At 50.5% G+C, this 26,822-nt stretch overlaps 2 protein-coding genes across 5 annotated transcripts; one reads left to right on the forward strand and one right to left on the reverse strand.

Annotated features, from left to right (window-relative positions):
• Positions 1 to 4: 4 nt before the first annotated feature.
• On the forward strand, positions 5 to 21,530 carry PCYT1A (phosphate cytidylyltransferase 1A, choline). 4 transcript variants are annotated; one of them, XM_040074506.1, is made up of 10 exons: positions 1,485 to 1,541; positions 4,119 to 4,169; positions 8,208 to 8,348; positions 11,108 to 11,207; positions 13,367 to 13,483; positions 15,359 to 15,510; positions 16,282 to 16,360; positions 17,066 to 17,208; positions 18,239 to 18,427; positions 19,010 to 21,530. In XM_040074506.1, the coding sequence occupies exons 3-10, from the start codon at positions 8,232 to 8,234 to the stop codon at positions 19,214 to 19,216; spliced, it is 1,104 nt and encodes a 367-aa protein (XP_039930440.1). In that variant the 5' UTR covers positions 1,485 to 1,541; positions 4,119 to 4,169; positions 8,208 to 8,231; the 3' UTR covers positions 19,217 to 21,530. The 4 variants fall into 4 exon arrangements, with proteins under 4 accessions (XP_039930442.1, XP_039930439.1, XP_039930440.1 ...); XM_040074508.2 differs by lacking the exons at positions 1,485 to 1,541; positions 4,119 to 4,169 and adding an exon at positions 5 to 134; XM_040074505.2 differs by lacking the exon at positions 4,119 to 4,169 and having other exon boundaries at positions 1,480 to 1,541.
• Positions 21,531 to 22,586: 1,056 nt separating this feature from the next.
• Positions 22,587 to 25,128, reverse strand: SLC51A (solute carrier family 51 subunit alpha). Its single transcript, XM_040074524.1, has 9 exons — positions 25,094 to 25,128; positions 24,813 to 24,907; positions 24,273 to 24,427; positions 24,084 to 24,157; positions 23,851 to 24,009; positions 23,610 to 23,721; positions 23,362 to 23,508; positions 23,057 to 23,162; positions 22,587 to 22,937 (listed from the first exon to the last, which is right to left on the reverse strand). Exons 1-9 carry the CDS (start codon positions 25,126 to 25,128, stop codon positions 22,801 to 22,803), a joined length of 1,020 nt encoding a protein of 339 aa, XP_039930458.1. The 3' UTR covers positions 22,587 to 22,800.
• Between the last annotated feature and the right edge of the window lie 1,694 nt (positions 25,129 to 26,822).

Raw genomic sequence — 26,822 nt, forward strand, 5'->3', positions numbered from 1 at the left:
ACCTTCAGAGAAAACAACAGGATCCCTTCTACAGGATCATCTCTGCTCTAACAGAACCACATCTGTCACTCCAGGAGTACTTAATTGGACTGCTACCAGTACCCTGACCAACAGTGTCAAATTATATTCTGACTGTGAGTGTTTTCTTTTTTTGTTTGCTTTTTTTGTACTACTACATTTTTAATTTTCCTAGTAAAGAACTGTTATTCCTATTCCCATATCTTTGCCTAAGAGCCCCTTAATTTCAAAATTATAATAATTCGGAGGGAGGGGGTTTACATTCTGCATTTCAAGGGAGGCTCCTGCCTTACTTAGCAGACACCTGTCTTTCCAAACCAGGACACTGGGGAAGTAAAAAAATCACGATGCATATTCTAGAATCCCTCTTTCAGTTACAGTGCTGGAGGCAACACACTGCTGATTCTCTATTATATTAGCTTGAAATATTTTGATTATGAGTCTTCCTCTCCTTTTCCTCTGGTGGTAAATAGAAGGTGATTTCCCTGATTGCTTTGTTGCTGCCTGTGGCTGTCACCCATTAAGGAACCTGCAGAGAGATGTGACAGCGCTGCTCAGTTTGTGCACAACCTGGGAGTGTGACTTTTGGGGAACAGCAAAACCCTCCACATAACATGTTCCAGGAGATGGTACATATGACCTTTTGAAGCTTTTATAAAGTCATGGCTGTTAAATCACAGTGTTTCACCTTGCACTTGCTCCGTTTTGGAGGGGTTTAATGGCTTTTTTGCAAACGTGTTGTACAAAGCAGGGGAGATTTAAGTCCATAATCACTCAGCCTCACCACCCTTGGCTGTGGCGTGGGACGGGTAAGGGATGCTGTATGTTCCCTGGAGAACGATTGAGCCACTGCTGAAGCACTGCACGTCGGTGTGGACATGCAGGGCAGCTCCTTCCCTCCAGAACCTCTGGAGTTTACACCGATACATCCATACATTGGATGGCCGGAGGAGAGACTTCATCACACTCTCACCTCGTCACGACGGGAAGCAGAGGGGCAGGCACTGATCTCTTCTCTGTGGTGACCAGTGACAGGACCCAAGGGAATGGCCTGAAGCTGTGTCGTGGGGGTTTAGGTTGGATATCAGGAAAAGGTTCTTTCCCCAGAGAGTGGTTGGGCACTGACCAGGCTCCCCAGGGAAGTGGTTATGGCACCAAGCCTGGCAGAGCTCAAAAACCGTTTGGATAAGGCTCTCAGACACTCGGTGTGAGTCTCGGGGATGGTGCTGTGCAGGGCCAGGAGTTGGACTCGATGACCCTTGTGAGTCCCTTCCAGCTCAGGACATTTCGTGACGATCCTCGCGGGGCAGGACCGTCGCGAGCCGGAACGGAGGTTGCAGGCGCGGATTCCCGGGACGCGGCTTCCCCGCGGCGGGCCGGTCCCTTCCCGTGGTTCCGGGCGGACACGCAGCGGCTCCGCCCGCGCCCCGCTGGCGTCGGCGGGAGCGGGGCGGGGCCGGGAGCGGCGGCGGGGCCGGGGCCGCACTCACCGGGCCGGGCTGCGGAGCGGCGGCGGTGCGCTGGTAGGGGGGCGTCCGGCGGGAGCGGGGCGCTGGCACTGAGGGGCTGTGGGTGCAGGGCGCAGGGAGCGGAGCGGCGCCTGTCACGGGACCGGAGGCTGTCGAGTGGGTTTAGACCGGCGGCACATGAGGGCACCGCACGCTCCCCCTGCGGAGCCGGTCAGGGCTCCCTCCCCGGGCCCCTCTCCCGGCGTGCTGGCCGCGGCACAGGCTGGGAGCTTCGGGAGGTGCTGGCCGGTCGGGAGCGCTGGCTTTGGGCAAGAGGGCAGTGTCTGCTGGGGTGGTCGTGATGTGCCGCGTCCCCTTTGTGGGGGCTTGGGCAGAGGCCGGGGCTCGGGCGTGATCCTCGCAGATGGCAGGACTGGCAGCTGACAGAAGACAGAGGCAGGTCAGCGGGAAACTTTTGTAATGCACCTTCAGTGCATGGAGCGTGGGGCTCCGGGGGACATCCCCCCACCCAGGGGACACAGTCCAGGCCTAGGGAGGACAGCGAGGAGGTGGCCCTGGCTGCGCCCAGGGGAGGTGTGACCCAGCTGTTGCGTAGGCACGTCCTCTCTAACCCGCTTTTTGTGTCCACCGAAGTCCTGGCTGCACTGATTAATGGTTTTGTAATTGGACTTAAAAGTCCTCAGAGAGAGAGAGAGAGCTGTGATGCTCCTCTGTAGACCTCACTCGCTGTGGAGGGAGGTGCAGGATGCTGCAGGTGCCCTCTCTGTCCCCACCCTGTGATGCTGCTGCGCCAGGACCCTGGCAAAGCTTAGGGTGGTCAGAAATAGGTAATATTGGGTTTCCAGCTGCAGGACTCTGGGGTCTGAGGACAGCCACTCTGTTTGGGTTTGAAATTCAGATGACAAACACCCACACGTTAGTTCCCAAAGAAATTTGCTGTATATACACAATTATTAAAATTCCTGATTTTGAAGTTTCTCGCTGCAGGGTCTGGGTTGTAACACTCTTGAAATCAGTGCCGAGGGCCACAAACAATAACTGTTGCAGTAAGGAATTGGTATTGGGGTGTAAACCTGCTAAAGGAGGTTTACATATACAGTTTCAAAAAGCTCTGTTGCTGATCTCTGAAAAGGAAACAGTGCAGAAGTCAGGTCAGGATGGCCACCTATTCTCACACTTTATTGTCCCTGACAGTATCTTTTCTGTTATTCTGCATAAACCCTGTTTCTGCTGTTTGACTCACCCGGCAGAGGCTGTCACGTGTCGAGACACTCAGTGCCTGGAGGTTACGGTGTACTCAGAAGGGCTGTGAATTCACAGAGGTCTTGACAGCAGTTTCTCTTTTTTGTGTGTGCATTACTTAGCAACACTATGTAGGTGATTGCACTGAGCTGTTTTCAGTTGTGGTTAGGCAGAGTTATCTTAAGCCGTTTGGGACTTTGTTGGTGAGAAGCAGCACCTTTCCATTGCCTGCAGGACATGGGTACCAGAGCCTGTGCATGCTCAGCTTCTGCTTGAGAAAATGTTTCCTGCCTTCCTGGAGCAGCAGGGGATGCAAGGCCTGGGGGGTGCTTTTAGCAGATATAGCAAAGGTGTGGATGCTCTTGGACCAATGTTTGGCACTGGCTGAACAGGAATCTCTATTATATGTTTTTGTGGCTTGAAACACACTGTGGGACAACTGCTTTTGTTGATCGTGATCCAAAGTTGCTGAAACAGTCTGTGTTTTAAAAGTGGACAGGGCTGTGCCAGATCCTGCAGTAACCTTTGTAAGGGGCTCAAGGGCTTGACCATCCAGGTAGAGCAGATGCTGACTGTGGGGAGTGTCACAGTCTGTCTGTCTGGAGGTGAGCAGGCTGGGTCACAGCCAGCAGCACTCTGTTTCCAGGCAGATGCTCAGAGTCTGGACACTGGGACAGAGCTGGGCTTGGCAAGCCTGGGCTGGGCATGAAGTTGCCTTGGAGATTGGGGAAGTTTTTTAAGCACTGATAAAAGAGACATCCATGATGAGTCTTCTGTCATTAACTTCTCCCAGGTCTCTGTGTCTCCACAGATCTCCACAGGGATCCACACAAGTGAGGTTAACTGGAGACTGGGGTTGCAGATGCAGGAGAACAGGGGGAAAAGGATTCTCTTCGATCTATGGTCAAGGAATGCAGAGGAATGTAGGGTCACTTTGGTACGTCATAGCCTGGCAAGTGACTTATCTGAAGTGACAGGACTTCTCTCTTTTCCCTGAGGCTCTTGCTTACATGCTGTCCATGTGTCAAGGCAATTCTCTGCAGACAGCTGGCAGAGTGCAAAGTTTAGTAGTGTTGCCTGCAGATGAGTCAGCAGAAGAGAAATATCTTGTTCCTGTAAAGTGCAATGATCTTGTAGGCAAAGCAGCACATGACAGTCACATCTGACTGTGCCAACACCTCCCAAGTTCAGAGGGGCGATAGGACAGCCGTGGAGCAGGCGGTGCCACCCAGGAAGCTGTGGGTGTCCCGGGGCCTCGCTGGTCCAGCTGCCAGTCTTGTACTTTGGGTCCCTAGTGGGAATTGCAGCAGCCTTGGGCTGGAGCATTTACTGAGTTGTTGCAGCAAGCTTGTTTTCAGTTTAAGTAGCAGCATTTGTTTTGCTTCACAGGTAAATCTGCAAGTGAAAAGCAGCAGAAGTTGCAGAAATCCTGCTACTGATGTAAGTTTGCAGTTGATATTCTCCAAGCAGTTCTTCAGGACATTAAAAAAAGGCAGATGGACTAGGTCCTCATGGCATCAGTGTTTCTAGGGTGCAGAAAGATCTGAGCTGTGTAGTGTGATGCTGGAGTTCTCTGACACCACCAAGACTAAAAAACAGCAGCACTGGTCCATAAAGATGCAGACAGTGTAGGTAAAGGTTTGGCTAAGCAGTAAGATTTCCTGGGCCTATTCTGACCTCTTCCACCTGCCAGAGGTGTGAACTTTGGTGTTGTGGTTATATTCCAGCTCTGATGATGGTGTAGTTACCTGACACTAAGGGAGAAGTCTTAAATTCCTTCCATGCCTATATATTTTTTTCCTTTCTAGTAATCAATCCTTGTCCTTTTACCCGTCCCAGAAGTGGCTCTCTTTCAGCAGGATTCAGTGATTCCCTGACAGGAAAAGCAGCTCTTTCCCCATCTGGCAGTCAACTGCTCCTCACAGAGCCCGTGCAGGTCTCTCTCTTGGTGAGTTAGCTGGCAGGTGATGCAAGGCCCTTCTTTGATACAGACTGCACCAAATAAATAAGTTTGAGAAGAAAAACCCTGAGTGTTTTATATAGTGGTGCAGAGACGGGGGTATGCCCAAGGCTTTTCCAAGCAGGGCGCTTCCAGCTTTGCTCCTTTTGAGCAGTTTCTGATATTCAGCCATGAACTCAATAATGCAGTAGGATGACACCTTAAAATAGAACAATGTTAATATTTTACAGCAAGGCTTTTTCTTCTGGTTATGCTTGGTTTCTATCTTGGAGTGTTCAGAATGAGCTTTGAGAGTTATCTTCTCTTTCGTCTTCCCCATCTGCTGCAAATGTAATTAATTTTAGAACTGGCAGTGTTTTATACATTAGGGGAAGCAAAGCTGTGTCCTCATGTGTTAAACTCAGCTACAGACGCTGGATCCCACTGTTGTTAAATAATTGTTTGGGATGTTATTTTAGTCACTTGGGTCAAAATGAAGCATTCTGAGGTTAGTAGGTTTATTGCAGTATGGTGTGGCGTGTTCCCAATTCTTTATGAAGACAAGCCTGGTGATGGGATGACTTCCCAGAAATACACTAGCCACAGGACAGAGGTTTTAAAGTTCTGAATAGCGGTAAAATTATTGTTTCATTTCTGCATTAATGTGCGTAATTAACAGAGCTGTGTTACTCATGAGGTGCCCAGCCCAGCTGTCCGGACTCTGCAGAGGCTACTTCAGCAACATCTCACCTGTAAGGTCAGAGCAGACAGAGCGTATTTATCCCACCCTTGAAGCTGGTTTCTCACTTGGTACCTTGGGTAGAGCTGCTGCTATCTCAGCACCACTGGTGCTGATTTAATGCACAGCGAATAATAGAATCTCTCAAGTTGGAATCCATTCGCTTAAGCTGTTGTTTGCCATTGGTTAACTATGTATACCCTGAGAAATGGAAAAGTTAGGGTGGAGGAGTGCAGCTGCTTGGGTGTGGGAGGAGCTGGAAGAAGCTGTTGGAGTTTTCTCCTGAGCTGGGACAATGCTGCCCTGTACTGTGACCTGCAGTTCTTTGGCTGGCCGTGAGATCTGCACCCAGCAGCAAGGGGCTGCTGATAATTCAGCAGACTGCACTTGTGTGCGGTGCAGTCTGGTTGTTCTGATGGGCCACGCTGATGTGGGAAGAGCATCACCTGGCTGTGTGTGGGGCTGCTGTCTGTGCTTCAGCGCCAAAGCCTCTGCGTTTGGTGTTTTGCTGAGCAGTGGTTCAGAATGTCTGCATTCAGCACATTAACAGACCTTTTAATTCTCTCCCAAGGGAAGGAAAGAAAGTGGTCAGAGACCAACAGATGACTTGAAGCACAGTGAAATTATTTTAACCAAATAACAAGGAAATTGGCTGCTGTTTCCTCCCAGTGTTTCCATGAATTCTGGGGTTACTTGAACCAGAGACAGATGCTTGCTGCTTTTTTTTAACTTCATGGGTTCTGCTAGGACCCCGGTGGTAAATGACTGATGCAGAGTGTGCTTGCAAGATGACACGTTGCAAAATGTAAGAATTACTTGTGTCACACCCTGTGTTTTCACAGCAGCACTCTGTGGAAGCTGCTGCATTTATAGCACAGATCTCACCTGAAAGTTAAATATTTGCTTAAATGTTTGAAGACTTGGACCTAAGGGTTCCAAACTTTTTTTGCCTGAGGTTATGTTTGCACCCTCCCATATGTTTATTCTCAGGAAACAGAAGTTTAATTACTGGAATGGGGGAAACGGCGAGCTTGACTCACAGGCACTATGGAGTGAATGCTAGATGGGTCACACAGTTCTGGAATGTCCTTGTGGCTGCTCTTCACTCTCACTTTTATCTTCTAAACAGTATTTTTTTGGCTCCCTACTGACCTAAGACTCTCTTTCCTTGTTCTTAGTGCATTGTGGCAGCTCTAGCAGAGCAGCCAGGGATACTTATATGTATGTAGCCCCAAACCAGTTCAGCTGTGTCTGACCCTAAAACTGTCCATAAGGTATCATCATGCTGATGCTCAGTGATGAGGGAGAGATATTTGCGTCTCCTTAAACTGCGTTTGACTTGTTACTGTGGAGCATTCCTTAACCTTGAGTCATGTGTGCTTGAGTAAGTCCCATCACTAAATCTGCTACTTAGCAGCTCTTTCACGAGGCACACCCCTCTTGGCTGCCAAACAGCAGAGCTTTGCCAGTGGCCCTTAGCGAGGACAGTCCCAGCTCATCCCGAGTAGAACACTCAGCAGAGCCCCTCTGCTGTGGAAAAAGGCGGTGTTCAGAGGGGCATCTGCTCTTTGTCACACCTTGCACTTGCCCCACCTAACATTCCAGCACACCCACTCCATGTGGGTGGGGAGACGTTTTAAATTCCACACCACTCTTATTATGAGGGAGTTGAGGCACGCACCTGAGGATCGTTAAGGATCGTTGCTGGGATGGGAGGAGGGGTCATGCTGCTCTGGGGAACAGCAGGCCAGAAGTGCCATGTGCTGCACGGGAGAGGTGCACGCTTCAAGTCAACAAGAGGGATAATGCTGCTTTTTAGTTTTTGCAAATCTAGCACCCATTTCTAACTCCTGCAGCAGCTGGAAAGGGAATATTCACTGTCAGCCTTCCTATAAATCCCTATTTTTGCTTCAGGTGTGTGAAGCAGGCCCTTTTGGAAAGGTACAATGACTCCAACCCAAAGCACAGATAACTTCCTTCCTTATAACTGTCACAGTTTCTGTCCCAAATTGGTGGTGTGTCCATCTGTTCATCAGAGAAGCAGTTCAGCTGCACCACCACTAATTGCAAACTGGTACATAAAGTGCCAGAAGTAAGTGTGGCCTAATGTGGTGTCAGCAGCTGCTTCACCATCTGCTGAGTCACCACTGCAGTGGGGACGTGGCACAGGAGGTGAACAGGGTGGCAGCCATCCCTGGGGGCATGTCCCCACTGGGGAGCTGCAGCTTGGTCTTACACAAATGACAAAGCAAACAGCAAGCCTGTTAAAACTCACTTAAATTATGAGCCCTTCCCTCACCTTTATCCTGCATAGACCTTCCTTCCTCTCTTCAGGACTGTACAGGGATGCAGCACACCCACCAGCTGAGCTGCCCTGGAGAGTGTAAAGAATCCAAATGAGAGCTGGATGAGAGCTGAGTGTGAACTGGGCATGCCATAGTCCTTAGGTTGCCTTTTAGATGTGAAAATAGCATTATTAACCTCATAATAATGATTTATAATTTGGATTGCAACTCTTGTTTCAATGTCTCTCCAGCCAGCTGACTGCTGCACACTTTCTCTCTGCAGAGCAGCTCTGGGTTGCATTAAATGATTCAGTATTCCCACCAGGCACTGTTTGTCAAGCCTTGGCAGCTGATGCCAAATACAACTGGCTAAGCCCCTTGTGAGGTGGCTGTGTCTTTGCACTGACCTTCTGTACACTGTGCCTGCTGTTGACTGATTCTGTTTTGGAAGAACTGAGAAATATCTCTTTCCTTTTTTTTTTTTTCTTTTTTCCCTCTCCTTCATTTTGTTCCAGTTCTTCCTGGACGTGCTTGGCAAGATGGAGCCGCCGACCTCCTCCAGGCTGAATTCCCGAAAGAGAAGAAAAGATGGATCAGGCCCTAATGGGGCAACAGAGCTGGATGGAATCCCTCCAAAAATGTCCCGACGCTCACTCGTAAGTAAGCAGAGATAAGAATTTTGGGAGCCTGTGAGATGAGGACACTGCGCTGTAACAGCAGGAAGATACAGGTGGTGGTTTATCTGTGGACAGAGAAAACAAGGGAAGGGCAGGGGATAAGAAGGAAATGACAGTAGCTCTCCTTCTTGCAAATCCAGTTGGGGATGTTTCTTTGTTCATACTAATAACATACTTACAACGTGGGCTTAATATAGGTCTGAGGCAAGCATTGCTAAGCTGCTTTTGTGGTGTGTCCGGCTTGTCACTTAAGCTGAGCCAAAGAGGCGCATTTAGAGAGCCATGGGGAAGTAGGCGTTTCTCACAGGTGGGATTTAAGTGACCCACTGGGAGCAAGAAATACTCTGGAGAAGCACATAACAAGTGCAGGAGGGTCTGAAGCCTATAAGCACCTGCAGAAGTGATCTGTTGAATCCACACTCTGATGCCCTGGGAAAATCACTGTTCATTCCATTTTCTTGGTCTGGGGAGAGACCACATTTATGTTGCTGATACTTTGGGAGTATCCAGAAAAAAACCATAACAAACAACTGAAAGGATTTATTTTCTAGATCAACCCTGGTATGGCTTTAACTAGCTAAAGCCAGTGGGTTCTTTTCTGAAGGGGGTCTGATCCAGGTAATGCCACTGAAAAGGGCTGTCTTAACTTGTCCTTGCTACAATATTGCAACAATTGGCTTTTTATAGTTCTTCTCTGCCCTCTTCCTGGAGCTGTCCTGAGCATCACCTGTGCTCTAGTTGTTCTTTTCTTATCTCTGTCAAAAGCCAGCTACCATCCCTGCCACGTCATACCAGGGTCATGGTTCTTGGCAAAACGTGGTGGTGTGTTGCAACTTTCCTCCTCGATGGCAACATTTTGCTCTTCAGGAGGGCTTCAGCCCTGTCACAGAACATTGTCAGTGGTAATGAAGTAAGAGCAGCACCAGCAGTGAGAACTGGGGAGGCAGGCACTGGGGATGGAGGCTTGAGCTGTCGTGTGACATTCCCCAGAACCTTTATGTCCCTCACTGTTGCCAAAATCCACCCTGTCCCTCTTAAAGAGCCTGTGTATTTCAGTAAGGAAAGAGAAGTGTGCAGGTTATTTATTATTCTGTGATAGTCACTTGCTTTTCGAGTTGCTGTCTGTCCTCTGTTAAAAATAAAGCATCTGTGAACAGCACAGGACAAGTAATATCTAGCCACTTTCTAAGCTTCCTGCCTGTTTTTTCAGCCACAGGGCAAACACAGTTCTCTTGATGAAAGATATCTATTTTACTTCCTTTTGCAAAAGTTTTATTTATTATAGCAAGAGTAATAGTGTTGCCTAACTGTGAGATTACCTTGAAGCTTTCTCCAATCCCAGCTAAGCAGCTGTTGGCAGAATGTTCCCCTGAAGCAGCTGGGCTCAGCAGCAGATGGTGGTAACAAACCTGCTGACACATAAGCTGTTGTATTGTACACATCGGGTTGAGTTTTGACCCTCACTGGTCCTGCAGGGGAAGGGCAAGACTCTGGCAGGACCTTTTGAGGACATGTCTCTGTGTTCCTCTGATAATTTTGATACGGCTTTTTTGTGCTTTTATTCCTAACTTCATATCAGGTAAACTTCATGTGCCAACTAAACTGCCAAGAATCTGGTTTTATAGGGAAGTCCTAGACAATGGCAGTGATGAGAGGAGAGACCTGCAGGCCTTATCTGACAGTAAGGATCCTGGTAGAGGAGGTGCCGTGTGAAATGTGGAGCCCTCTGTAACTCAAAGGAGATGTTCAGCAGTAGCAGTTTGTTTGGATGTAGTGGTCAGTGGTTGTTTTCCTGTGCATTTCACTATAAGCACTCTAATAAGGAATGACACTGGCCAGAATAGCAGTGGTTTTTCTGGTTGCAGTCGTGCTGGAGTGCCAGAATTCTGCAGTGGGACAGGAAGCCAGAGAGGAAACTGCAGATTAGCCTTTTTCAGCTTGGAGGTATTATTGTCATGATTTGCAAGCTTGTTTCCTAGTGTTCTGACTCAGGAACAAGATGTCCATTGCAGCCTTACACCTTCCAGCTAGAAGGAAATTGAGCTGTTTGTTTTGTAATGGAAAGGGCAGATGTTTCATTTCCATTCAGAGCAGACCAGAAATGATGCCTGGACTTCAGCTGTTGATTAAATGTACTGCTGTGGTCGAGCTAGCAGGCTAGAGGGGTTTTCTTGCAGCAGTTTGAGTTATTCTGCCACACGTCAAGGTCATTTTGTATGGATCAGAAATGGTGACAACACACACATTCCCTGGGAGTTAGTGCCACAGTTGGTATTGCTCTTCTGCTTGTTCATTCATTCAAATCAAGGAGCTGTTACAGTTTGTACATCACAGCACAACACTCAGGCACAGCAGAGTGGTGGCTTTGTCACAGTGGGCACAGCTGGAGCTGTGACGGTGAGGTTTAAAGCTCAGCTTATGCTGCTCTGAACTGCTGGTTGTCAAAAGTCTGGGTGTAGCAGCTGCAGCTCTGACCCTCTGATTTTCTTGGTCCAGTATAAATACTGTCTTCTAAACTCTTCTTTTCACTCTCTCTTCCTCTCTAAACTCAAGCTAATCAGCCTGCAAGGCTGTTTTGAGGTTTTACACTAATTAGTCTTTTAGTCCAGATGTCTGAATTGTGCAGAGGCACAGTGAGTCACCTGGTGACTGTCTATCATGGGTTGTGATGGCAGTGCGGCCACTATGAACTGCCCTCACTTTTGCACTCTCACAGTGAAACTTTCCTGGCTGTTTAGGGACTGAGGGAACCAGCCCCGTTCTCAGATGAAGTGGAGATTGACTACAGCAAGCCATACATCAGAGTGACATATGAAGAAGCCATGAGAGGGACCCCTTGTAAGTAAGAACACAGACTGGAAGGGGATTGTATAAATTTGGGGTTTGCGGGGGTGTGGGTATGATTGAGATATCTCTGAGACCAAACCAACCTTGTGTGTTGGACTGGGTTTACAGCCAATGACTGTGTGCTTTGGTGATTAGATAACTGTTCCCATGGGAAATTTGGCCCATCGGTACACCTGAAATTCAAGTTTGTATGTTTTGTATGTGTGAGGAAACTACAGATACTTGTTTTAAACTCTAGCTGAGCCACTCACGGCCAGAGAACTGCACACTTTCTGTACTACTTTAAGGTAGCTTAGAGTTAAGCACTTTAAAAGTCATATTTTCTGAAACTTGAAACGGGCAAGTAAAACCAATTTATATCTGTGTCCAGAATGTCCCATTCTAGCCTGGATTTGAATTAAAGTCAGTGTCATTAAACACCACAGGCCAGCCCCACAACAAGAATGAGTCCTTTTATTCTCTAAACCAGGCTGGGATAAACACTGTTCTCTTTGCAAGTTCAAAGGGGAGGCAGAGGCACAACAGACTCCTGAAGGATGACAGCCCTCTCCTGCCAAACAGAGTGTGCAGAGTGTGCTATATTACCTGTCCCCTCTGTTGTGGCTACAGAGACAATAAAAATGCTGCACTTCTATCTTCCTGACTGCTGCTGAGAGATGAGCCAGCTCAGATTGAGACCTGGCTGTGGTTTCCTGCCAGTGGTTCTGAAAATCCATTGTATATCAGAGTCTGCATTAAGTTCCCAGCTGAAAATCTCCAGAGTCTGCACAAAGGTCTCTGGTTTCAACAGTGGTGGCTCTCCTACCTGCCAGGACTAAAATAAAGTGCACTCTGCCTTAATGCTCTTTGTGTCTGTGCTGAGGAACTGTAGCTGCTGCAGGTACAGAGGAAAGATAAGGATGTCCCAGCCACTTTCCAGAATGCGCATTCATAAAGGTCTGCTAGGACCAGCCCTCTTCTGGAATACAGAAAGCTTTTGCAGTCACAAATCTCCAAATCCTTGGAGATCTCCAAATCCTAACTCTTCAGATTGAGGTCTTAGAACCAACTAAAAAATTATTGTATGAGGCTGTCCTCAAGCTGACTCCACTGCTTAGCTTGAACTTAACAACCCTGACCTTTGCATCAACTCCTCTTCTTGCTGCCTGCCAGGCTCTGCCTCTGGGTACCTCCAGGGCTCTGCCCAGAGCTGTGGGGTCTCAGCTTGCTGTTGGGTCTCTCTCTGGCCTGTCTTCACTGCAGCTTTGGTGTGCCTCTGCTCACTGCTCCTCTGAGTCTGTCTGAACTGAGCTAAGAGAGCAGCAGGCTGTTACCAAGTGTGTCACACACAGAGACTGTGGCTTTTGGTTAGCAGCAGCAAGAGGACTGTGGTCCTGTGTGGTCCCAAGACCAGAAGCCTCCCACTACTACACTGCAGTGCTAGACTATCTCACTATACCTCTGACCTCAAAGAAATGAGCTACAATTTCTCCTGGCAGAGGTGGCCTGAGGGAAGTTTTGTTCGTTGTTGTTGTTGTTGTTGTTATTATTATTATTATTATTATTATTATTATTATTATCTATGGGTTTAGCTCATAATGCCAGTGATTCAGCAGAATTGTGTCTGCTTTTCTTGGAGCAGCTCAGCTGTGTTTGAATAAAGCCATACACTGCATGTGTCTGGAGGAGCTGATGATGCTGCTCCCTCGACCAGACTGACAGCAGGCTGCAGAGGGGGATGCTGTAAAGGTCTTGAGATGCCATCCTGGCAGGCAGGAGGAAATCAGGCTCCTGTGAAACATTTGGGCCAGTTCCCCTCTGGTATCTCACTGTTGTGCAAAAAGTTAATTCTGCATTTGAATTTCCATAGAAGGGAAATGTTCCGGGTTTGCTTTTCCCTTGCTCTCCCCTTCACCTTGTTTGGGTGATGCATGGTAGGCTTTCAGTCTGCCTTTAAATGTGCTTGTATTTCAGCTCTGTGCTCAGAGGCATTTGTTTCCACATGGGAAGGCAGAGAGCCAGGCATTTATCTTCACAGTTCTGTCCTGATTATGGTGCTGCATTCTGTAACACCTCCATGACTTTCAGAAGGTTCTCAAATGTGAGCATGAGCAGCAGCTGCTTCTCCAGAAAGGCATATTCACAGCTGTCTCTCTGTCCCTTTGGCACAGTGGATCGCCCTGTCAGAGTTTATGCCGATGGAATATTTGACTTGTTCCATTCTGGACATGCCCGGGCCTTGATGCAAGCGAAGAACCTCTTCCCAAACACATACCTCATTGTTGGAGGTAAGGAGTGACCTTGTTGACTTTGGCTGCTGCAGGAGTACGGTTTAGCTCTGTCTGTGGTTGTGCCTACAGGGGTTTTGTCTTTGTGGTCTCAGTGACTCTCACTGCAGACATTTGTCCCAAATGTTGCTGGAGTCTTACTGCAAAAAGTTAAGGGTTGGATGTGTCTGCAGAAAGATACCCTGTACCAAATGAGTGCTTAAGAAAAAGATCTTTGATCATGCTGTTTTAATTTGACCCCTCTATTTTGTGACAGGTACAGGTGAGTTGCATATCTGAGTATCAAAATATGTTAGGGATAATTGAGCATCTACTTTTGACTCATAAATGAGACAGCTGAAGTATGAGTCCCTCCATGGCTGCTTCATTCACCTGTATTGCCCTGCGAGTCACTCCCCAGCTGCAGTTTCCTGCTGGAGACTGCATAGTGCCAAACAGATCACGTGGGAGCATGTAGATCACAGTAGTTTCTTGGGCATGTGTTGGGACACCTGGAAGTCAGTGAGGCCTTCCTTCTCCAAACAGAAGTTCCCATTTTATCTGTTAGGTCATAAGTTTTTGGATGATGCCAGGAATGTCCTGCTGAGTGCCTGAAGGGATCTAGCAGAGGTGTTTCAGCCAGGCTCCTTCAAGAATGTAACAGAAAAAAGATACCCCTCTTGTGGCTGCTGCAGTGCCTGGGCCTCTGTGCAGGCAGTGCCTCTGCTCCTCCCTTCCCCCACGCTAAGGACACATCAGGCTGTGCATGTTGTCCATCAGGAGCTGACCCCTGGTCAGGCTGCATAATGCTGCTGAAGCATGAGAACTTAACTAGTTTTCTCAACCCCCAGTGTCTTTGTGAAGCAAAATTAAATTCTGACCCTGCCACAGAACAATTATAACATCCTTGGGTGGTTTGTTTCCTTAGCACAGTTTCAGTCATTGCTGAGAGCATTTTAACAGTGGTGTGCTGCCTTGTGTGCTACAGTAGTGTCCAAAGGGGAAGGGACAGAGAGCTGTAACAGTTGCTCCAACCCACAAACTGCTCTGAGCTTAGAAATCTTAAAGGCTGAAAGGCATCCCCATGTACACAAACACTACAACAAACAGGAAAATAACCTCAGGTCAAGCTATTAACATGTTAAAGTAGCAAGGAGTGTGACCACATTCTGTGCCCCTAGGAGACTGGTGAGGAGGAGTGAACTGCTCCCTTTGCACCAGGACGGAGACAAGAGGCCACATCCCAAGAGAACATTAGCTCCAAGCAGGGAACAATCTCCCCCAGTCCTTATCATCTGTTTGGCTAGAACATAAATACATCCAATACCAGTGAGACTGGTAATGCCTTGTTTACTTCTGAGTCTGATAATCAAATAGAACTCCTTCCTCAATATCTTAGATTGCAGATTGTAAAGAGTTGTTAATTTACTTTCTCATAGAACATAATAATTAAGCTTGATTTCCTTTAACTCCCCTTTTGTTTTAATGTAACTTTCCAAGAACTAGATTGTGGTATGGCATTTTATGAAATCAGGATTTTGGGCAATAAGTTTTTTTCAGATTCCAAGCCTGAGATATCCATTGCTTTAAACGTAGCTTTCTGCCCAGCAGAACCCCCAGGTGCCATTTCTTATGGAAGAGTGGTTTTCCATGTCGGCTGGTTTTCTTAATAAGTGTTATAGGCCCCAGAATTGCTCAGGAGTTTAGTGCCCTGCAGCACTCCCTGTTCCTGATATTTTGTGGCTGAAAGAGCTGGGTTTGAAACACCATCCTCAGTCAGCTGCTGGCATTGCCTGGTTCAGCAGGGTGTGGACAAGGTCCTTTCACTGTAAATCATTGGGGTAAGTGCCTCAGACTCACTGCCTCAGACTCAGTGTTCTCTGTCTTTTTCTCCAGTCTGCAGCGATGAGCTGACCCACAACTTCAAGGGTTTCACGGTAATGAACGAAAACGAGCGCTACGATGCTGTGCAGCACTGCCGCTATGTGGATGAGGTGGTGAGAAATGCGCCCTGGACCCTCACACCCGAGTTCCTGGCAGAGCACAGGGTAATTTGTGACATCTGATCTGTTTGGAATTTCAATTAGCCTCTCTCTGTTTACAGCAAGAATTCATCCTTGGGGGTGACCTCTGTCTGAGCAAACTGTTTCTGTTGAAGCTCCTTAAATATAGAATGAACTGGGTTTCTTGGGAGTGTAGAAGCATTTGCTGAGCTGGCATGTAATGTTAAAATAAGGTAGAGATTGTGACATAGTGAAAAAGCCTGAGAGGGTTCTCACCGTTTCAGGAGAAGTTGGTGCTGGTTACAGATAGGTGTGAAATGCAGTAGGGAGAGGATTACGTGGGTTGGAAGCGATTTCGGGGGGTGTCTGCTCCAACTCCCTGCAGGAGCAGCTTAGATACACATCAGCCTCCCTGCTGCAGGAGACCAGACAAGCTGTCTTGAAAGCCTTTTATCAGTTGGTGAGATAAAGTGAAAGGAATCTCTTAACATCTGTTGAACAGCTTTGGGAGGTGAAGGAGTCTCCAGGGGAGCTTGCTTAGTTTACCGTTGTTGCCATTAACAAGCCATTTCTCTGTGGAGCTTAAAGCAGCTGTGTCCTTATGCCCAGCCTTTTTCTTCTCAGTCGTGTGCTTACAATTCACAGGCAATTACCGCTGACAACTCGGGACTACTCTGTGTTGTAACAGAGAAGTGTCTTGCTGTTCTCTCTCACACCCCTGAGTGGAGGTGTTGAGCTGAAAGTTACCATCTTTCGACAGCAGCAGGAGATCTGCACATTCCAAATAAAATGGTGACTTGCTTTTTTAATTTTCAGATCGACTTTGTTGCACATGATGACATCCCCTACTCTTCTGCTGGCAGTGATGATGTCTATAAGCATATAAAAGAAGCAGGTGGGTCCCCATCAAATTCTCCAGGGCTTCTTGCCAAAAATCTTCGGTAGTTTCTCCTGTAATGCAAGATTATGCCCCTCTGGGAGCAAGGTCTGCCCAGGAGGCTCTGGTGATAGGAAAAGCAGCTCTGGGCCCAGCTTCATAACACTAGGACTGTTCCATGTCCCAGCCCAAGCATGACCCAGCATTAATTCCTAATTTCAATCTAGTTATTTTAATTAAATTAACAGCAATTTCTTGAAAACATACTACAGTTTGGCTTAGAGAATTTCACAAATGGGGAGTCTCATGAACTTAGCAGAGGGGCACCTCTAGCTGTTAGCTGTAAAATTTACTGGGGGTGCAGCTTTTTTATATCTATCCAAACTCAGCCATAAGAGTGTTATATTTCCATCCAGTAAAATGCAGGACCCCATGTCCTGTTGTTGTTCCCACACTATTCTGTATGCAGTCAATATTTAAACCAGCTAAAGTGAAGACCTTTTCATTAGAATACCTGGTATTTTGACAGGGTTCTGACATGTTTGGGTCTTACTTAGGTACCCCAGAAAGGATGGCTCTGGTACTGTACATTTAAGGACAAAGATGTGAGAACAGTTAGGAAGTGAGCGCTTAATAGGAGAAATTGTTTTCTAATAGAGGTGGCAGCAGCTTTTTGCCATGTGTGTTGCTCAAGCTGTCCTGGGTCCTTTTCCCCAACTTTAGGAATGTTTGCACCAACCCAGAGGACCGAAGGCATCTCCACGTCCGACATCATCACGCGCATCGTGCGGGACTACGACGTCTATGCCAGGCGGAACCTGCAGCGGGGCTACACGGCCAAGGAGCTCAACGTCAGCTTCATAAACGTGAGTTGATCTGGGGCTCACCGCACGCTGCGGGAGCCAGAATCCTGCCAAGTGTGAAGAGAGACTTGTCTAGTGATAGCACAGTCCTGCCATGTGCCAGTGAGAGGCCTCTCTGCAGAGCTAAGCACTGGCACCAAACCAGTGTCCTTGGAGGGGAAATTCGACTTCCACCCTGAAATGGCCTCAGGGACCCACTCAGAGGAACTGGGGGGTTGCTAATGCTGCTCTCTTGTCAGAGATGTCTTCATAATGTCTTACCTATTGAAAGAGCTGGAGAGAGGGTGTGTGGCAAAATGTATGTTTTCTTGAGTGAAGAGTGAGTTGTTCTTGACAGCAGCTGCTGTCTCATCTCTCTCCTCTTCCCCCAGCCACCTCCTTAGTGTAGAATCATTTGTTAGGATAAAATCTGATGCTCTTTCCACTGTAGTGTTCCCTTCCTGGAGCTGCAGGAGCAGCAGTGCTTGGGTAGGAGAAGGATATGCCCTGATCCTGTGCTGAGCAGCTCCAGCCCTCAGACAGAATACATGACAGAAGACATTTTTGATGTTGGAAGTAAAGTCGTAAACATTTTTTTATCACTCAGATACTGTGCCTGTGAACAACAATTAAACAGGAGAGGTAACGGCTGCTTGGCCTCTCTTTGGCACATAACTCTGCCTCTGTTTAAAAACACCCAGCAGAAGGACTGGTGCTGTTGTGATATGCAGAGAGACCTACAGCAAGTCACTCGAATCTAATCTGTGTGCTGTACAAATATTTCCCTTTTCCATGCACTCCTATTAGATAGTGCTTATCTCTAGCTTTAGTCTTGCTTTGTGTACTGTGCCAGTGCCTGCCACAGAGTGTCTCACAGCCCCACTGTGTCTGCCACATAGTCTAGGAAAGAAGTGTCATGGAAGTGAAGGAGAAGTGTCACCAGACTAATGGAGATGCTGAGTCTCAGGCTGCAGTGTAGTGTAGTAACACAGAGCAGAGATGGTCTCCACTTAAATCTGGTGAGCTGTATTCTGATCCACCACTCTCTGTGCAGGAGAAAAAATATCACCTCCAGGAACGTGTGGATAAGGTGAAAAAGAGGGTGAAGGATGTAGAGGAGAAGTCAAAGGAATTTGTGCAGAAAGTGGAAGAGAAGAGTATTGATCTCATTCAGAAGTGGGAAGAGAAGTCCCGGGAGTTCATCGGCAATTTCCTGGAGATGTTTGGCCCAGAAGGCGCATTGGTAAGGCGTTGCTCTGGGAAAAGGGGAAAGGGAATTTTGGAGACACTGACAGACATTTTAGGGCTTCTACAGAGTCTGCAAAAGAAAGCTTTGGCATTTGTTGCAGTGCTCAGTGTGCTGCCAGTCTCCAGACTAGATGTCCCAGGCTTGGGCAGCCTGTTTTCAGGGAGTACTCACCATTGCCAAGGAGATAATGCCAGTTACACTGTAGAGTGAAAAGTTCCCCTGTCCCACAAGCTGGCCTGTAAATTCCAGTTTATGCCCTGCTGAGCACTGAGCTGCCAAGAGGATGGTGGTCACTTGTCACTGGCCAAAGATGAACCTCAAGCTACTTGTTTATGCCAGCCTTCCTGTACTGTTGGGTGAATATCACAGACATTTAATGTTAGAAGTGCTTGAAAATGAGTGGTGATTACACTATGTGCAGTTTCCAAAGCCCAGAGTGATGCTGGGGCTTTTTCTGCTCTTAAATAGCGTGAAGTTCTGAAGGGACACAACTCAAAATGCTGCAGAGGCTGTGAGTAGTGTGCATTTCCGTGACTGTGTGATCCATGCTAACTGTCCTCCTGCTTCTCTGACCAGAAACACATGCTGAAGGAGGGCAAGGGCCGGATGCTGCAGGCCATCAGCCCAAAGCAGAGTCCCAGCAGCAGCCCCACACACGACCGCTCCCCATCTCCCTCCTTCCGCTGGCCCTTTTCCACCAAGACTCCTCCTTCCTCACCTGCCAACCGCTCCAGGAACGAGTCTGCAGTCACCTATGACATCAGTGAGGATGAAGAGGATTAACCTACTTGCCAGGATTTGCTGCGGACCGCTAATCGCTGAATCCATAAGTCCAGACCCACTGGGGAACTCTAAATGAGCAAGAGAGCCATAGGAACAGGGCTGATGGTGAGCACAGGGCCTCGGAGGCACCCGTTGCTCTTAGCAAGGGCTGCTGCCTGGAAGCACATTCAAACCTCCTCTTCCTTCTCCTCCTTAAATCCCCTTTTTATTGTTTACGTTTTAGCGGTTTCCAGGGTGAAGATGGTTTTTATATTTTAAGAAAATATTTGTTAAAAGGGCAAAGAATAGCACTCGAGTGGCTTTTGGTTTCTTTTCCCTTGTCAAACCTCCAGGCAAGAGGGAAAGTAGGAACACCCTCTTCTTTCCTTCAGCTCCTCTGTCTTATCCCCCCCCACCCCCAGGCAGTATCTGTGCCACTGCCAAATGAAAGACCCCTCAGTTCCTCAACCAGCACGACCTCGAGAGCACACACGAAACAGTGGTGTCACGAGGCTTCTAGGAAATAGAAACATCCCTGCTGGGCTGGAGCCGATAGGAATCTATCCAGCAGTCCCTCTAGTGCTCGCATGCCTCTTAACTGAGCTTCCCAGCGTGTCGCAGTGAGGACGTGCTGGGCAGGGGTACCAGCTTGGCACGCAGGAGTTACACCCGGGAAGGACTTGCAGCACTGTAGAGTGGCACACCCCATAAAGTGCTCAGCATTCACAGCTCCAAACAATAGAGGGGCTGCAGGGGAAAGGCCTTTCCAGCTAATCTTAACAAGACTGCTAAATCCTGAGCTAAAATTGAGCCCTCAGTTGCTGTTGGAGAGAAGAGAATGAATCTTTGCTTCAGGGCACTTGCTGTCGTGCATTTCCTTGGGGGTGTGAGAGCCCAGGTAGGAAATGAATGTGTGTAGTCTTTTGAGAAGTTCCTTGTTCCAGTCTGTGGTGTGTTACACGTTTTAGTGTCTGTCCAAATGGTCCCTCAGCACTGTGCTCTCTGTGTGTTTGTGTGTGTTTCAGTTGCTGTGCTCTAGGGGCTGCAGGAGTCCTTCACACTGGTGCCGTGAAGTCGCTGCTCTAAGGGCCAGGCAGGCAGTGTGCTGCCCGTGTCACTGTGTGCAGCTGGACAGATGAAGGGCCCCAGTCCTGTGTGACAGTTACCTGGCTTGTGCAGTGCATGCACAAATCCATGCCTGCTCACTCTGCTCCATGAGGCAGGATGGAAGAAGCTTCAGAATGCTGCAGCTTTTTAAGGTTATTTAAACACATAATGCTCGTTTGAGTCTGTGGTCCAAGTTGTGCCTGCTGTCGTGTCTGTGATACACACCGAGCTTTGTGGCCTGTGGCTCCCCCAGGGGACTTGCCCTCCCTGTGGCTGAGCAGGGCAGGTCGGTGCACCCTGTCCTGCAGCCAGCACTGGAGAAATTGGCCTTGCTGTCATGTGGCTGTGGAGCTTTTCTGTCAGGGTTTGCCTCTAATACCCACTGTCTCTGGGTGGAGCTGCTGGGCTGAGTTGCCTGTATCCTGTGGTGCTGGGAACAGAGGACAGCTCAGAGCCCTGTCAGCAATGCTGCAGGGAGGTCTCCAGAGCAGGATGTGAGGCTTGGGGAGCTGCTCATGCAAGGAGGAAACTCATCAAGTGCTGCCACAAGCTCTGCATGCTGTAATGCTTCCAGAGCACGTGGTGGCCCCGTGGTAGGAATAGGCTGCAGCTTCTTTCCAGCTTCTGTCTTGACGGTCTTTTGTCAGGCTGCCCAAAGGTCATGACAGAGGTTCTGTGCTTCTCTTGAGGCCAGAACTGGTATGAGGTAGGGTATTTTGGGGATCACTAATCTGCCACTTGGACCTCTTTCAGCAGGGATGTGCACAGCTGTGAGAGCATGGCTGGCTGCTGTGGATTTTAAACTGTAAGGAGCAAATAACAGTCACATGGTAGAAGCCAGTTGTTAATCCTCTGGTTTATGAGTGGTAGAACACTTACTTTTTATCACCCACATTGTCTCTTCCCTCATCTTCCCTTCCTCACCCTTCTCTCAGTATGGATGTTGCGGTTGCTTCCCTGAGCCAGATCACAAAGGCCAGGCTGCTTTAGAGCCTTACTACTGTTTTAAACACAAGTTATGCAACAGTGTTCTGTAAGTTTGGGTAACCATGGTGTTTTGGATGGTGTCTTGTTCTGCGGAGACCTTAATAAATTTGGTCTCTCTGGGGTGCTTGGTAAGAAGCCAGCCATGGTTTTACATGTAGCTTGGAATAACAGAGCTGTTTCTTGTAACCAATAATCTCTGCTTCCTCCTTGCACTGAAATTAAATTGGACACTGAAATCCCAGTCTAGTATTTTTTTTTTTCCTTTGTTTTGTTTTGTTTTCTCCGGATTGCTGGACCAGTCTTCTCCAGCACTGTCATGTTTTATCAGGAATAGGTAAGAGCTTGATCTTTCAGCAAAACACCAAGTTCCCCAGGATCATCTCGTTCCCACAGATACATCCAGTGCTGCTGCTTCAGGGCTGTCCTGCATGCTCCAAGCCATCCCTCACTCTTCAAAAGAAGCATCCAGAAGAGACATGAAGTAAAAAGCGCAGTGGAAAAACAAAACTTTACTAGCATGCAGTGGAGTTTCTGGAGTTTGATGCTGCCAAATCTTGAGCCATCTACTCATGTAGAAACAGCCCTATTTCACTTCCTCTGTAGATCTCAGGTGTGAGCCCCTGGGAAAGGATTTTCTGATGGCAGAGAACAGCAGCAACAGGACAGAACTGAGCAGTACCAAGGATGATGGTAGAAGCAAGAGCATTGGAGAGTGCTGCAACTTTTTAACATGTGATCTGCTCATTTGAAACCATGGTCTGAGTTGTGCTCGTGGTGTGTGTAATGAACACTTGGGGTGACAAGATTACCCAGTGGTTTCTGCAAATTGTCATTGCTCCTGATGTCCATCCCCATGTCTAGAGCAGATATTGGTACTGGACCAAGGCTGGTTAAGGCAGCATTAACTAATTGCCAGTGTTACAAAGGTGCTTCAAGGCTACTTCCTTTTCCTGGCGCCTGACTGGCAGGTGTGGATGCTCCCTGTGTGCTTTCAGGAACAGCCAGTGCCATGGAGAACAGGCCCCAGGGACAGATCAGACCCATCCTGATGTTGTGGGAGTAATCACCATTACCCTGGGCTTGCCTTGGCTGTGGGACCCCAGCCAGCAGCACCCAGAGCTCAGTGTCACAGCTGGATGTTGAGCATCCTGTGACAGTCCCATGCCATGGCTGTGTTAGTCTGGGCTCCATCCTCCTCCCCCTGTATGGAGTCACCTCCCACCCAGCCTAGGCAGAGATAATATGAACCCAATCACCAATGCAAGACTCCAATAAAAGTTTATCTTTACTCAGTGCTAGACAAGAGCCTCTGGGCTGGACGTGGCTCCTTGGCTTATGGCCTTCAGGTTTCAGACCTTTTCATTCATTCATTCATTCAAGGTGCTCTTTCTCCTTCTGCCTCTTCTGCTGCCAGCAGCTCCCCAAGGTCAGGGGAGGAGGAGAAGGTTGTGCAGGGTAGACCAGTCCCTCACCCCACTCTGCCCCTTGGCACCCCAGTTTCTCCCTCCTGCTCACGCCTTGACATCGGTGCCTGCGGCTGCGAAGCCGACGGGCTGGTAGCCCGGCTTGTCATCCTGCTTGCGGTAGTACATCCGCGTCAGCACCGCCAGGATGAAGGTCTGCGGGATCAACAGCTGCACGTGCATCTCTGGAAGAGGAGAAGGGCCATTGGAAGCTGCCTTCATCCACCGTGCCCAGCTCCCATGCCACGTGATGGAGGGGCTTGGCTGGGAGCACGTGCTGCTGCTCTCTCATCTCCCGACTTACGCTGCGACCTGGCCTTGGAGGAGAAGGGCGGCGAGCAGGCGATGCTGCCGTTGTTGGCCAGGATGCTGAAGATGGCAGGCTGGAGCGCCGTCAGGAGGAGCAGGATCTGTGCCACCAACGCCCCAGTGGTGAGGGCCGTGCCGCTGCCTGGCTCCCAGCCTTCACCTTCCCCCGCTGTCCCGCAGCCGGCGGGGCTCTCGCCCAGCAGTGGCTCCTGCCCCACCACCTTCCCTCATGCTGCCTCACCCCATCTGTGCTGCAGGAGCCCCTCATCTGGAAGGGAGGTGGGCAGGACAGGGGCTCACCTGGAAACAGGTGAACTTGGCCTGCATGTTCTGCTCAGCCAGGTGCAGCCGGGCCTGCCGGAAGAGGATGCCCAGGGCCCACAGCCCAAAGAGGGTGGAGACACCGACCAAGGTGTTAATCCAGAGGGCCACGCTCTCTGCTGAAATCTGAGGGGGACGCACAGAAAACATTATCAGTCTGAAAAAGCTCAGGTGGAAGCTTCCTGTCTAGGTCATCAACCTGCCCATCCCTGTGCTCTGGCACTCACGTCAGCAGGGTTGTAATTCCCATCGGCAGCCAGGATCAGCCCCAGGAAGACAGCAACTGCCCTGAAGAAGGCGTACTGGAAAGTCCCCAGGATCATCAATTTGAGCTTTTTCCTGGCATAGCGAGAGAGACTGGTAGCACTCTGAGGTCCCTGAGTCCCTGGACAGGAACTTCTCTTTCAGCCCAGTGGAAACGGGGTGAAAGCGCTCAGGAGGCAGAGGTTTATCCCAGCTCCCACTCACCTGCTCATGGTGATTCGGGGCAGGCAGGGGCAGCAGCAGCAGCAGGGCCCAGTGCTGACCACCATGGGCACGTCCTTCAGGGTGCTGAGCAGCGCTTCCTTCCCCCCAAAGCCCTCCACCATGACCAGCATCAGCAGGTAGAAGCAGACAGCAAAGTACCTGGCGAGGAGGAGGAAGGCAGGTCAAGCCCTGTGGGTTCTGTGGTGCCCTGCCCCAGGGTGGGTGATACTCACGCCGTGGTAGCCATCTCCACCACCATCATGGAGCGCGGGAACCACAGGCCAAAGCAGCTGACCACCGACACAACCTGGGGACACGTGAGCTTGGCACACTGACGCTCCCCCCTCCTGTGGGCTGGCACCCCTTGGGTGGCCCTGGCCTGCCAGGGTGATGCCCCGCAGCAGCCCCACAGCCCAGCTCACCGTAGGGGCTGAGCTGCTCCAGCAGAGGGTCTTCATCTTGATAGGGCAGCGGATCTTGCGGAAGAGGTACAAAACCTCTTCCACGTAGATCACAACCGACAGCAGTGTCATGATGGTGCAGAGGCCCAGGATCATAAGCTGGGCCATGTCCAGCTCTGCCAGGGAGGGGTGAAAAGCTGTCTTCATCCTGTCCAGTCCCCCCTGGGGCCACTATTGCAGGGAGCTGCCCCATGACCCATCGCTCCCAGGCTTAGGAAGCTCCGTGCCACGCCCTGCACATGCCTGCCTATACCAGAGCTGGCCCTTCTGTGCCACTGCTCCCTGTCCCATGACACCTGCCCCAGTGCTGGCCCTTCCTGGGCTGTCCCCATCCCTGCAGGACTATGAGACAGGAGGTTAAGACCCTGGCAGCAGCCCAGTTTCTGACTTCCGGGGCTACTCCGTGCCTGCACTTTCCACGGCCACCCTACCGCCTTCATCCCTGTCCTGCTCCTGCCGGCCACAACAGGAGGGTCCTCCCCACCCTGTCCCCCCACCTACGGTGCAGCAGGTGCCGGGAGGTGGGCGGCAGGGAGAAGCAGGCTGCCGGCACGCTGAAATTCCTGATCAGCATCTCCACCACAGGGCGGGAGAACCTGCGGAGCGGAACGAGAGTGCTGCACGGGGACACGGGGACACCCAGCCCCGCAGGGTCCGAGCAGTCCCCTGGAGGCCACCAAGCGCCTCCCTTCCTTTACAGCGGGAATGAATTATCCAAAGTTCAGATCCAAAAAGTTGGATTTGCCCTGCCGCAAAGCGGCACGGGGGTCTCCAGCACCCACCTGGGGTCATCTGCCAGCTCCAAAGTGGGATCCATCCTGTTGGGCTCCTCGCTGGCTCCCTCCCAGTGGCTGTGGGGCTGCTCGTCACCGCCCGCCTCAGCTCCCCTCGCCGGCCCGCGGGGTCAGAGTCCCCAGGGCAGGGACCGCGGGACGACGCCGCGCCTCCTTCCAGTTTAACCAGAGCCTCCAGAGCTTCCCTCCCTCTCCCGCGGCTGCGGGCACCCATTGGCGCGGCCCCTCGCCGTCCCGGCCCACCGAGTGCTTCGGCCACCAGGTTATCGACCCGGGCTGCCGGGAAGGCACTTGTCACCCGCACCGGCACGCCCGCGTGTGCCGGGGCCTGGGGCGCAGGGCACCGGCGCTGGGGTGACACTGCCGCGCCCTCGGGGAGCCCGCACCGGCGCTGGTGGTGCCGTGGAGGCTCCGGGACGCGTCCTCATGTCCCCTCAGCAGCAGCAGCAGCAGCGTCGGGGTGGGAGGTGGGAAGGCTGTCAGCCCCTGCTCCGCTCTGCGGGCCCCGGGAGGACTTTGGGCGGCTCAGCGCCAGGGAGCCCGGGGCTGAGCGCCGCTCGGAGCATCTCCCACGGCACTAGAGGGCAGGGCTGGCCCAGCCTTCAGAGCCATGGCCTCGGCACAGCAGCAGCACCCCGGCCGGCCGAGGGGACCAGAGGGCTGGAGGGAACCCTCTGAGTGGGGAGCTGGGGGCTTAGGCAGGGGGAGCAGTGTACCCTTGTCATGGATCCCAGAATCCTCGTGGGTCCCAGGAGTGCCCACGGCTCCGGATGTTCTCCCAACCCTTCAAGGAAAATGAGTTCTGGTTTATACCGGGTCTCCTTGGAACCGCCATCCTTTTCCCCTCTGGCAGGGGGCTTCTGCTGCAGCCAGAGTGGCATCAGGACCCCAGATGGATGCTCTGCACCTTGCTGCAGGAGCTGGATGCTGCTGTTGTCGTGGGAATGGGATGGGGGAGGAGGGAGACCTGTGAGGACGGCACATATCCAAGGTGCTGTGCACACCTGTCCCTCCCCTCCTCTCATCCCCATTAACCAAGCCCCATACCCCTGTCCCTACACACTGTACATGCCCTTTCCTGCCCTATATGCTGTAGCCTAACCTGTCACACTGCATGCTGTACACCCAGCCCTCTGCACTCACACTTACCCACACCTTGCACAAGCTCCTGGCCCCACAGGGTGCATGGGACCCATGGGGGCCCCCCCACCCAGCACCCCTGTATCCCCAGCTTTGCCTACGGCAGAAACACATCAGCTCCTGTGACATCTGCTGTGCTGGCTTTTATGTGCTGGTCACTGCAGGCTATGACATGGCAGTCCTGCTGTCCTGCCCATCCACCTGGTGCTCATCCCCCTGTGGTCCATCAGCACTGGGACGATCTGCACGTATCCCTGGCCCCGGGGAAGCAAAGCCCAGCACACAGCCACACGTGCTGCACTGCCCAGACATGTGCAGCAGCCTCTTCCCCTGCCTGGCATAGCCCCAGGGCCAGCACCACCCATGGGTGCCCGCTGCATGGGGGCACATGCTGATTCCCCTGCCCACCACACCTGTGTCTGGTTGTCCCTGACTCACCGCTGCAGCACCATGCTGATCCTTCTTGCCTCTCAGGTACTACCTGAGCCTGGCTGAGCCCCGGTCCCCTGCGTTCCCCAAGCACAGCATGCCTCGAGGTGCAAGGTACAGCTATGGGGCGTGGAGCAACCTGCCAACC

Source organism: Hirundo rustica, chromosome 10 (genome assembly GCF_015227805.2).
Source record: "Hirundo rustica isolate bHirRus1 chromosome 10, bHirRus1.pri.v3, whole genome shotgun sequence".
NCBI classification, from domain to species: Eukaryota; Metazoa; Chordata; class Aves; order Passeriformes; family Hirundinidae; genus Hirundo; species Hirundo rustica.